Source organism: Oncorhynchus mykiss, chromosome 10 (genome assembly GCF_013265735.2).
Source record: "Oncorhynchus mykiss isolate Arlee chromosome 10, USDA_OmykA_1.1, whole genome shotgun sequence".
NCBI classification, from domain to species: Eukaryota; Metazoa; Chordata; class Actinopteri; order Salmoniformes; family Salmonidae; genus Oncorhynchus; species Oncorhynchus mykiss.
Window position 1 is genome coordinate 62,997,105 of NC_048574.1, and position 12,200 is coordinate 63,009,304.

The following is a 12,200-nucleotide window of genomic DNA, read 5'->3' on the forward strand; positions in this document are numbered from 1 at the left end:
GTAATGTTTTTGTGCTATAACGTACCAGTGTGAGATGGTTCCAGTTTGGAGTAGGAGGACCAGACACTGGTCTATACAATGAAAGCAGACAGCAACTGCTGTGTCAGTTATGTATTATAGACACCTTTCATAAAGGTGACCATTTTATGTATCTGTTGTCCGTCATGTAGGTTGAGAGGGGTGTATCTTGGCTATAAAAAGTTGTACTTTTGTGTTGTCACGTTAAATGGTTCATTAGAAATGGTGCATCATTGAAAGTTATTGCTAATGCAAAGCTCTTATTATTAAATATGTAGTTTAAGTGTAACTCTGACTGGTGTGTGAAGTTTGTTTCTCCTCATTTGGTAATACAGAAATTAACCACCACGCAAAAAAAGGCTCACCCAGACACCGTCCAATCAACAGTAGAGCTATAACCTACATTAATTCCCATCAGATAGTGTCCTGCTTATGCTATAACCTATTAATGCATATGGGACTTTGCATGGTACACCTCAATTTATGATGAACCCCATTATCTACCTAGGTCCTATTCCATATGTAGCCTCGGATTCCAGGCCGGTGAGGTTAATGCCTAGTGGAGCTTAGCTGATTAGGACACATTAGTGTAGGCTATATTCCTATGAAGGCATATAACGTTTTTATAGGCTATACATTATTATAGTCATCCACTTCGTCACAAACGTTTTGAATCGAGCATGAAGGACCAGCGGTGAACAAAAAATCTTGATGCGGGGGGCTCATGGTGAAAGTGCACTATTGATTTAGAGTCAATCGCTTTAGCAGTGTGTGCTGCCTAGAAGTGATGGTGATAATGGTTGCCTACATGACTGCTTACTAGACAAATCCATGAGGCTCTTGTTTTTTTCTTATGATGTATGATAAATGCGCATGTTGTAAGAACCTTATTTCAATTTTTCCATAAAAGCACATGGATGTGTGTGAAACTGAAACAAAAACGCAGGATTTTGACATATGTGAAAATGTCTAACGTTAGTAGTAGCTAGTAGCCTAGTCAAGGATGCATCAATGCAATATTGGCACAGAACATTTTGTTACAGACCAGCGGAATAAAAGCAAACCTTGAATTTGTAGGTTTATAATATCCCTTAAGTGGCCAAGGTTGACCTATTTTAAGAAATAATATTGGTTGGGGGATTTAAAGTATGATCTTTATAGATCTTATGAAGAATTTGTTACAGGATATAATCTGCCACCTGGTGAGATAAGCATAGGGCTAACGTGTGCCATGTTATCTGATGGGACCAGTGCTCCATTCACTACTTTTTTACATTCTGGAACGTACAGTTGAACGGAGCGATGCTGTACTGAAGGACCAGTTAAAAAACGAGGAAGGGTTGGGTTGTGGAACGCAGTCAGCATGGCCACTGCCCTTTTAAATAAGTCACTCATTGCTTCAAGCCACACCCACCAAACAGTCTGTTAAACAATGTACAATAACGTTTTTGGGAAACGTGTCGTTCAGTACAAAGCGTTCAACGTTCAAGCGAACTGAATGCACCTCAGCTACAATTCAGAGCTCTGTCACGTGCAAGTAAATCAAGTTTTAATTGGCTGATACGCATTTTGAGCCAGAGAAACTTAAATGGTTGCTTATGTTCGCAAGTATGCGTGTTTACCTATCCCCACTATATGAGTCCTATACTGTAGTTACAGAATGACTTCATTCTAGTTAAACCCATCATGGTGGCCATAAATATGTGGTTAAGTCAAACCTAACTAAACTATGTTGACGTGTACAGTAGGCGTTTGTTAGTGTGTGGTAATGTGTAGGTATATTTAGTAAGTATATATTGGTTATAAAGCTCTGTCAGGTTTACACAGAATAGGGTGACTTAAGTATGTGTGATGTATACAAAAGAGAATCTCAACAAACGTCAGACTTAAGTCCCATTTTGTGTTTATTAAACAAACAAGTTAAATACACCATTATGAAAACCACACACACGTTGTCTCAACTACAGAGCTGCATGAACCTGATGAATTGCATTCATTTTCACAAAATAATATTGGGGGGAAAAATTAAGTAGTTCAATGGAAGTCATGAAAGATGCATTAGGCTTATACATGTCTTATACAGTGAGTGTACAAAACATTAGGTACACCTGTTCTCTGCTACCGCACAGCAAGCGGTAGCAGAGCACCAAGTCTAGGTCCAAAAGGCTTAACAGTTTCTACCCCCAAGCCATATGACTCCTGAACAGCTGATCAAATGGCTACCCAGTCTATTTGCACCCACTCTTTTACTCTGTTTATATATCTATGCATAGTCACTTTATCTCTACCTACATGTACATATTACCTTGACTAACCTGTGCCCCCGCACTGGTTAGTAACAGCCTCGCTACTGTTATTTTACTGCTGCTCTTTAATTATTATTTGTTATTTAAAAGTGTTTACTTAACCAACAATGCAGTTAAGAAAAATAAGTGTTAAGGTCTACACTACACCTGTTGTATTTGGCGCATGTGACAAACACAATTTGATTTGACCTTCCTAATATTGAGTTGCACCCCATTTTACCCTCAGAACAGCCTCAATTCGTTGGGGCATGGACTCCACAAGGTGTCGAAAGCATTCCACAAGGATGCTGGCCCATGCTGACTCGAAGGCTTCCCACTGTCGTGTCAAGTTGGCTGGATGTCATTTGCATCCAGTGTTCAAAGGCACTTCAATATTTTGTGTTGCTAATTCACCCTATGAATGGCACACCTACACAATCCATGTCTCAATTGTCTCAAGGCTTAACAATCCTTCTTTAACCCGTCTCCTCCCCTTCATCTACACTAATTGAAGTGGATATAACAGGTGACATCAATAAGGGACCATAGCTTTTACCTGGTCAGTCCATGTCATGTGTTCCTAATGTTTTGTGCACTGTGTATATTCCAGTGTTTGGGCCTTGCACTTCCAACGCTCTTAGTTGTTGCGGAAATTGAAAGTCTATCTTCAATGTGGCTTTGATCTAGAAGCTATCAAATGGAATGGTTACTTTCTATGTTAGAGTGGAATGGGTTTTTTCCTGATGTATTCTGAGGTAGCTCCTCTCTGAGAACCTCTTCCCGCAGTGCGTACAGGCGAACGGCCTCTCTCCCGTGTGGACCTTCAGGTGCCTCTTCAGTTTGTCCTGGCGGGAGAACCTCTTCTCACACTGGGGGCAGCTGTAAAGTTTCTCCCCTGTGTGGACCCTCTGGTGCCGCTTCAGGGTGCCAGCCTCGGTGAAGCGCATGTGGCACTGGGTGCAGCTGAATGGTTTCTCTCCTGTGTGGACCCTCTGGTGGATCTCCACCTTCTGGGGGCAGCTGAAGCCTTTGTTACAGAATATGCAGAGGAACCGTTTCTCTTTACTATTGCCTGATGTTGCTCCCCCTCCCCAAGCCTGGGTTTTATCCCTGTTTGAGTTCAATACCTGATCGAAAAGGATGTGGCCGTGTGAATCAGAAGACCCCATCGACGTGGACACAGGGTTGCGCTCTCTGAGCGTGTGTAAAGGGGAGTGGGTCGCAACATTTGGATTTGTCTCTAAGCTTTCCCTGTAGTCTAAGAAATCTCTGCCCTGCGAGTGGCCTTCTCTTAGGTGATCTGCATTCCATGTGGGAGGGACATCACCCTCCAATTTCACAGTCACTTCATCTATGACCAGCCCCTCCCCTTTCTTATCTAAGTACCCTTCAGAGTATACGCTACTACTGTACTGGTTCCAGTCCCCTATAGACAGATCTGCCTGTGTCTCTAAACCCAAGGGCATGTTGAGGTCCTCTGGGTCCTCTGTAATGTAAGAACAAGTAGGATCATCACCACCAGTATCTAACGTGTCTCCATCCCCACGGGAATGAACAGGCCTCTGGCTCTGGTGAAATACCGGTAAATAGTCTGAGCTGGAAGCAGGAGGACAGACCAGGCTCCCCAGACCGGGGTCTGACATGTGGTCATGTCCTGTATGTAAGAGACTGTGAGTTACAGTTAAAGTCTTGGTGTCCGTCTTTGACTTGAGGACGGCGGTCAGCGTTCCACTGACCTCCGTGATACTGCGTCGAGTCCTGGGCTGCGCTGCGGCGGTGGTAGGGTCCTCGACTCCAGTCTGGATGTCTCTCCTGTGCCGTGGGTCCTCCTCTCCTTCAGACCCCTCTAGCTTCACCCCAGGACCTGCAGCCTCTGCAGACTAACAAGAAGAGAGAAGGTTATTACCGGTACATGAGTAGAATTGGATAACATCTCTTAGGGAAGTCTCACAAGCTCCCCTATGGTAGATGTACATGTGAATGGCTGAAGGGTGCCTTTCCGAAATGAATGGGCCACATTTGATTTACAAAGTAACTGTAATGCAACACTAAATGAAGCCAGGGCTCTCCAACCTTGTCCTTTGAGAGATACCCTTCTGTAGGTTCACGCCAACCCCAGATCTAAGTAACCCGATTCAGCTTATTGACCAGCTAATTATTAGAATCCGGTGCGCTAGATTAGGGTTGGAGTGAAAACCTACAGGACTGCAGCCATCCAGGAACAATGTTGGAGAGCCCTGCACTGACCTCTATCACGATAACATGCTGGGTTGAGGTTCCACTCCCCTCATCAACTGTAATTGGTTGGTCATCTCTCCATGTATTGTGTCCCACTGGCTTCACAAAGCCCCTGTGACCTCCAGTGAGATGTCCTTCACCTGAGAGCAAGATTGAGGAAAAGAGGGGGTTAGGTTAACTACTGTGGTATAGACCTCTTTCTGTGTTTGCAAACAATGCCACAAAGGCGATGCGTGCAATTACTGAACACGTGGGAGTTTTCAGAATACACAAACATACAATTATGAAATATGTAAATATGTTTTATTTCACACTACTTTTGTATCATAATTGGATTTTAAGCCTTGTATGAATGTCCTGTTTAAAGGCCCAGTGAAGTCAAAAATAATATTTTTCTTTGTTATATATATATATATATATATATATATATATACACACACACACAAACACACACACACACAGTACCAGTCAAAAGTTTGGACACCTACTCATTCAAGGGTTTTTTCTTTATTTTTACTATTTAATAGTGAAGACTATGAAATAACACATATGGAAACACGTAGTAACCAAAAAAAGGGTTCAACAAATCAAAATGTTTTATTTGGGATTTTTCAAAGTACCCACCCTTTGCCTTGATAGCTTTGCACACTCTTCGCATTCTCTCAACCAGCTTCATGAGGTAGTCACCTGGAATGCATTTAAATTGTGCCGTTAAGTTAATTTCTGGAATTTATTTCCTTCTTAATGTGTTTGAGCCAATGAGTTGTGTTGTGACAAGGTAGGGGTGGGTATACAGAAGATAGTCCTATTTTTGGTAAAGAACAGCTCAAATACGCAAAGAGAAACAACAGTCTTTAAGACATGAAGGTCAGTCAACCTGGAAAATTAAGAACTTTGAACGTTTCTTCAGGTGCAGTCGCAAGAATCCTCAAGTGCTATGATGAAACTGGCTCTCATGAGGACTGCCACAGGAAAGGAAGACGCAGAGTCACCTCAGAGGATAAGTCCCGCAGAGGATAAGTTCATTACAGTTACCAGCCGAAATAAATTCTTCACAGCGTTCAACAGACATCTCCACATCAACTGTTCAGAGGAGAGCGTGTGAATCAGGCCTTCATGGTCAAATTGCTGCAAAGAAACCACTACTAAAGGACACCAATAATAAGAGACTTGCTTGGGCCAATAAACACGAGCAATGGACATTAGACCAGTGGAAATCTGTCCTTTGATCTGACGATTCAAAATGTGAGATTTTTGGTTCCAAACGCCATGTCTTTGTGAGACGCAGAGTAGTTGAATGGATGATCTCCGCATGTGTAGTTCCCACCGTGAAGCATGGAGGAGGTGGTGTGATGGTGCTTTGCTGGTGACACGGTCTGTGATTTATTTAGAATAAGGCACACTTAACCAGCATGGCTACCACAGCATTCTGCAGCAATACACCATCCCATCTGGTTTGCGCTTAGTCCCACTATCATTTGTTTTTCAACAGGATCATGACCCAAAACACACCTCCAGGCTGTGTAAGGGCTATTTGACCAAGAAGGAGAGTGATGGAGTGCTGCATCAGATGACCTGGCCTCCACAATCCCCCGACCTCAACCCAATTGAGATGGTTTGGGATGAGTTGTACTGCAGTGTGACGGAAAAGCAGCCAACAAGTGCTCAGCATATGTGGGAACTCCCAAGACTGTTTGAAAATAATTATTAATGAAGCTGGTTGGGAGAATGCCAATAGGGTGCAAGGCTGTTTGAAGAATCTAAAATATATTTTTGGATTTAACACTTTTTTGTTTACTACATGATTCCATAGTTTGTCTTCACTATTATTCCCCAATGTAGAAAATAGTCAAAATAAAGAAAAACCCTTGAATGAGTAGGTGTCCAAACTTTTGACTGGTACTGTATATCCACACTGAGGTTAGAATGGTACTGTAAATTTGTGAAAATTATGATAATCCCTTTTAGTGTAAGAGCTGTTTGAAAAGACCGTCTGAAATGTTCAGCCTGTTTTGGTGGCCTGCCTGGTAACATTAGTCAAAGTAAAGATTAACCCATTTTGAAAGTAATATTGTTTTTGTGCATCTCTTGGCGATATTCTATCCATTCCCTGCATATTTTCATGTGTATCTGAGCTATTGCCATTCAAGCAGGCAGGAGGAATTCGACCAGTATGATTTTGCGTTGCAATAAAGCCGCTGTTACTCCACTGGAAGTTAATAGGACTACGACTTTTAGATTGCGAAATCTTATATCATGCATGTCAGATTTCAATACTGTCAGATGTAAACGCGGGAGGTTGTCTTCGCTCAAATTTGTAATTTAACAGAGGGTCTACCAAATGTATCCTATTTGTCTGCCTCTTCAGTTCTGTGTGCATTGCATGGTGCCGATGTTTATGTCAGACTCCACTCTGAGGCACAACGATCTGCAGGTTTAACAAAGTGAGACTGTAGACTCCTAAAATGATAGTGCAGTTTGTTTAGGCGATTTTACAGTTTACCAACTACTTCACATGATATTGACTTTGGTATTATTGTGTGTAGCTACATTTACTAGCTAGCTACCTAGCTAGCCAGCCCATAGAGAGAGCATTGCATTTTGAGTTTTGTAGTCCACTTGAGCTGTAACAGATTTCCACAAGGATTTTCACATGTTGCTACCAATCTTATTATAATGGAAAAATGAAACATTTGTTCACAAATATTGTTCTCACATATTAAATTATAGGAATGAGTGGTTTTGGGTGGATTTTTCCTTTAGACCAATCTGAAGTGGAGTTCCAAACCGCTTTGCCAATAACACATTTTCTGTTTCTCTCCCCACTCCGACAGTCCTGGCAAAATCCTTGCTTGAGAAATTGCTCTTTGCTAAGAATCTATTATTTTTTATCATTTCAAATTAAAACAATCACAGCAAGGTACTTAATTGTTACCCAGAAATGATTTGATATTAAGATAACGGCGGCATTGGACCTTTTTAATGTAATGGTTGTCTCATCACAAATCAACTGCATTACACTTTTTCAAAACACTTCAAACAGTAAAATGGCTCTTTGGCTAACTTTACTACAGCAGATGTCAATGAGCGTTAGCATTCTAGCTAACAAGTGATGCATCCAAAATATATATTTTACAAAGATATCTACCAAATATATTATTAGTGTCTGGTCAAACTATAATATAAACATTGTAAGCATCCCCCAAATATATTTTGGTTACAACAACTATGAACGTTTATTCGTGGCAGCGGCGCTAACTGCTTTAATTCTTTATCCAAAAGTCTCGCGCATCTGGTTAGAATACGATAGTGTCTTTGCGCAAGATGGGTAGCTAAGTAATAATGGGAATTTTTCGGTACTATCCAAAACTGACCAAGACCCAATTATTGGTAAGACATCTGAACACATGGGAAACCGGGCGACAGCAGCCTCGGCCTTCTGCAAAATGTACCTCTTGCCATTCCTCTGTATCGCTCGAGGATCTTGGCACTACTGGGACGGCGTTCCCGTGCCACCTTCAGTTCCAGTAGCTGTAGCTTCCTCCGCAATGCCCTGTTTTCTTTCTGGCTTTGAGTTATTTCCAAACGAAACACTGCATAGTCGTCATCTACGAGTTTACAGATCTCTGCCACGGCTGTATTCGCTAGAACCTCCATGATGGAGGCTATTTGAGTGTGAAAAACCATATCGTTACAGTTAGCCATTCTTAGCTGCTAGCTAAATACCATTACCTAGATAACATATATCAACAAGTGCTTTCTCAAACACGAATTAAACACCACTTGGGGGTAAGTATGTGATGCTGGGAAGTTAAATAAGTCATATTTTGAGTTCCCCGGTGTTAACAAACGCCTAAATAACTAAAACGTTAAGTGGCTAAATTATTATTGGTCACTGTTCACTTCCGTTTAAGGATCTTATTGGTTGGCTTCATAGTTAAAGGGTGCGGTTAAATGAAAAAAGAATGCGCGCTGTTCTTTGATTTACGGTACTGCTTATTACACATCACATTTCATATGATCAGTATCTTTCAAACGCAGAGCAGACTTGTTTATAAAGAACAGTGTGTTAGAGAATATTGTAGAATACAATGAATTACTTGATTCCATCTACATCACATCAGTAAGGTAAATATTCAGCTGGGCCGTATTAATTTGTTTTTTATTATATTCACTACGCCGATTCTGTTGCAAAACGTTTCTCAAATGGAACGAAACGGAGGGACCTACATGGACTGTAAAAAGAATGGGGACAGACCTGCATTTGTCCATTAGAAACTCTCGTTTTATTTGCACAACTGTTTGGACTAATGATTACAACCCTGTCCTTGTTCTAGCCTAGGTTTACTGACTCTAAAACCGGTGACATGGTGACTGAAGTACATCAGTATAAAAACAGCCAACAGTGTGTGGCTGAGTAAGTCAATTGCTTAGTGGCAATGTTTGCTACAGCCATGGGGGATTCATAGCAATAATACACACAACAAATATGGGAGATTTACAGTACATGGGACATTTTGAATTTCAAAACACTTGGACCATAGTAATAACTAGCTTTTGCTTGGATTGTATAAAAAAACATACGAGACATGTAAGCTATGCCTTCTAAGGTATTTCCAAGCACTTGCATACCACTGTCTGACATCATTGAAGCACGCGAACGTCACACTTATTGAGAATGAATCAGTCTGCCGCCAGGAGGAGAAAGAAAACCAATAGTTGCCTTTATTTGCAAGGTATTGGAAAACCTCCTTGGTCTGGTCTTTGTGGTTGAATCTGTGTCTGAAATTCATTGCTCGATTGAGAGACCTAAACAAATAATTGTGTGGGGTACAGAGATGAGGGTGTCAGTCAAAAATCATGTTTAACATTATTACTGCACACAGAGTGAGTCCATGCAACATGTGACTTGCAACATGCAACATGTTAAGCACATGTTTGTTTACTCCTGAACTTATTTAGCCATAACAAAAAGGGTTGAATACTTATTGACGAAAGACATTTCATCTTTTAATTTAATTAATTTATAAAAATGTGTAAACATAGTTCCACTTTGACATTGTGTGTAAGGCTAGTGACAAAAAAATCCATTTTAAATTCAGGCTGTAACACAACAAAATGTGGAAAAAGTCAAGGGTTGTGTATACTTTCTGAAAGCAATGTAAGAAACTCTTTACTGTACACACAGAAACATATAATAAAATGTTAATCACAGGCAAGCCAAACTCTAACACTGTGATTCAAGTACCTAATGATATGGAGAAAATTGAGTTTATTAAAATGGCCATATGTGTTTATTCTATAAGGGCACGATGCAGACACAGGAGGCAAATGGTTTGAGTCTCTGATATTTATTATAATCCAAGGTGTAGGCATGAGAATGGTCATGGACAGGCAAAAGATCAAAAACCAGGTCAGAGTCCAGAAGGTACAGAACGGCAGGCAGAATGGTCAGGTAGGTGGGTTCAGAGTCAATGCAGGCAAGGGTCAAAACCGGGAGAACTAGCAAAAACAGAGTGAAGGAAGGAAAAAGCAGGAGAACAGGTGAAAAGACCACACTGGTTGACTTGCCAGGTCTTCTTGTTTGTCAACAGAAAAGCAGGGAACACAGGAATAAGTACCAAGGGACTAATGGGAAAACAGGTGACACCTGGAGGTGGGTGGAGACAATCACAAAGACAGGTGAAACAGATCAGGGTGTGACAGATTCAAGAAGTAAGTATCATGTTCTGGTTTGACTGATAAGGGTTCCTCAGTTCCTGCAATTATACAAAAATAACCAAGTCAGTCAGCACAGAGTCAATTTTGTATTTAATTTCAACAAAATGGTTGCTCGGTTGAGGGACCTTACAAATTGAGGGACCTCAATCTATTTGTCACAAGTTATTATACTTCTCTCACTGGTAGCACTTGACATTTTCTGTAAATTATGGTACCCTCGCTTTAATAAAATACATTTTAGAATACTTTAAAAAAGGTTCAACATTATGTTACACACAGCTTCACTACTTTATCCCAAGTAAACATGAATTAAGGCACATTCATCTCATTATAAAACACTAGCATCAAACAACAGGACAAGGTTGTCACTTCATCGGTGAAGCATTTTCACAGACACCATCTCACCAACCATCACCATATAATTGACTCTGCCTCATCACATTCATTCTTTCCTCAGTTCACCTCATCCAGTTCTCTATACATCCAAAAGAATTAAACAAAAAAAACGAGTACTACATATTACACTATTCATGGGCTGTGTGCATTTTCTGCTGGAATATCACAAGGTAGCCCTCTCTGAGAACCTCTTCCCGCAATGCATACAGGTGAACAGCCTTTCTCCTGTGTGAACATACAGGTGCATTTGCAGCTGTTGCTGGTGGGAGAATCTCTTCTCACACTCAGCAGTTGTAGGGTTTCTCCTCTGTATAAACCCTCTGGTGCCTCTTAAGGTAGTGCTGGAGGGAGACCCTCTTCTCACACTGGGGACAGGTGTTGGATTTCTCCCCTGTGTGCAACAATACAATTGTTGTCATCAATCGCTCACCAAGTGCCCTTTGAGTTCCTCAATGAACTTGACCCCTTGATAAACTAATTTTCTGACAATGGCTCACCGCTCTTTGTACTGGGTGACTTCAACCTCCCGACGTCTGCCTTCGATTAATTTCTTTCTTTCTCTTTCTTTCCCCTCCCTTTGACATCACCCTTTCCCAGTCCCCTCCCACTCAACAAGGCATGCAATACACTTGACCTCATATTTACTAGAGGCTGTTCACCTACAAATCTCACGGCAACCCCCTTCCAGGTCTCTGACTACTTTGTTTCCTTTTCTATCTCCCTCTTCTCCAACCCTAGTCACTTAGCCCCTACCTAGATGGTCATGCGCTGTCACAATCTTCTCTCTCTCCCACAACTCACTCCTCTCCTATCATCTCTCCCTTCTGCTAAATCCTTCTCCCTCCTGACTCTTGATTCTGCCTCGTTGACCCTTACTATCCTCCCTTTCCACATTCTATGACTCGCACTGTCCCTTTTCCTCCTGGAAGACTCGGTCCTTTCCTTCTGCTCCGTATCTGAGTGACTCATTGCGTGCTTAGAGAACAGATCTGTGGGCAGCTGAGCGAAAATAGAGAAACTCAACTTCCGGAGGACCTATCATCCTTTCACTTCCTCCTCTTACTCTGTATCCACTGCAAAAGCCACTTTATCACTCTAAATTTCAAACCCTATCACTCTAAATTTCTAACCCTAGGAAACTATTTTCCACCGTCTCCTCCCTCCTTAATTGTCCACCCCCCTTTGCTGCGGATAACTTTGTCAACCACTTTGAAATAAAGGTTGATGACATCCGCTCCTCATTCACTCAGTCTATTGAGTCCACTGGTCCCACTCACACAGAACTACCCTACTCCTACTCCTTCTCCCCTCTCTCTCCAGATGAAATTCTGCGACTAGTGAGGTCCGGCCGCCCAACAACCTGCCTGCTCAACTCCCTTCTCCAGACCATCTCTGGAGACCTCACTTCCCTCATCCATGACCACTGGCTGTGTCCCCTCTTCACTTCAAAATGGCCAGAGTCGTCACATCCTCAAGAAACTGACACCTGACCCATCAGACGTAAAACTACAGACCGATATTCCTTATTTTCTTTCCAAAACA

The 12,200-nt window shown here is 41.7% G+C and overlaps 2 protein-coding genes across 4 annotated transcripts in view; one reads left to right on the plus strand and one right to left on the minus strand.

Annotated features, from left to right (window-relative positions):
• LOC110534616 (oocyte zinc finger protein XlCOF7.1-like) overlaps positions 1 to 12,200 on the plus strand; it is a 1,104,347-nt gene that overhangs the window by 598,417 nt on the left and 493,730 nt on the right. The gene's annotated exons all lie outside the window — the stretch shown is intronic.
• LOC118936887 (zinc finger protein 34-like) lies at positions 1,905 to 8,443 on the minus strand. Its single transcript, XM_036934516.1, has 3 exons — positions 7,994 to 8,443; positions 4,551 to 4,681; positions 1,905 to 4,183 (listed from the first exon to the last, which is right to left on the minus strand). The coding sequence occupies exons 1-3, from the start codon at positions 8,244 to 8,246 to the stop codon at positions 3,017 to 3,019; spliced, it is 1,551 nt and encodes a 516-aa protein (XP_036790411.1). The 5' UTR covers positions 8,247 to 8,443; the 3' UTR covers positions 1,905 to 3,016.

Bases quoted from the DNA above. Each gene is read 5' to 3' on its own strand.
- LOC118936887 (XM_036934516.1), bottom strand. From the start codon at position 8,246: ATGGCTAACTGTAACGATATGGTTTTTCACACTCAAATAGCCTCCATC. The intron at 4,682-7,993 runs GTACATTTTGCA...TCTTGCTCTCAG, and splicing joins ATACAGAGGAATGGCAAGAG to GTGAAGGACATCTCACTGGA. The intron at 4,184-4,550 runs GTCAGTGCAGGG...TCTTCTTGTTAG, and splicing joins AGCATGTTATCGTGATAGAG to TCTGCAGAGGCTGCAGGTCC.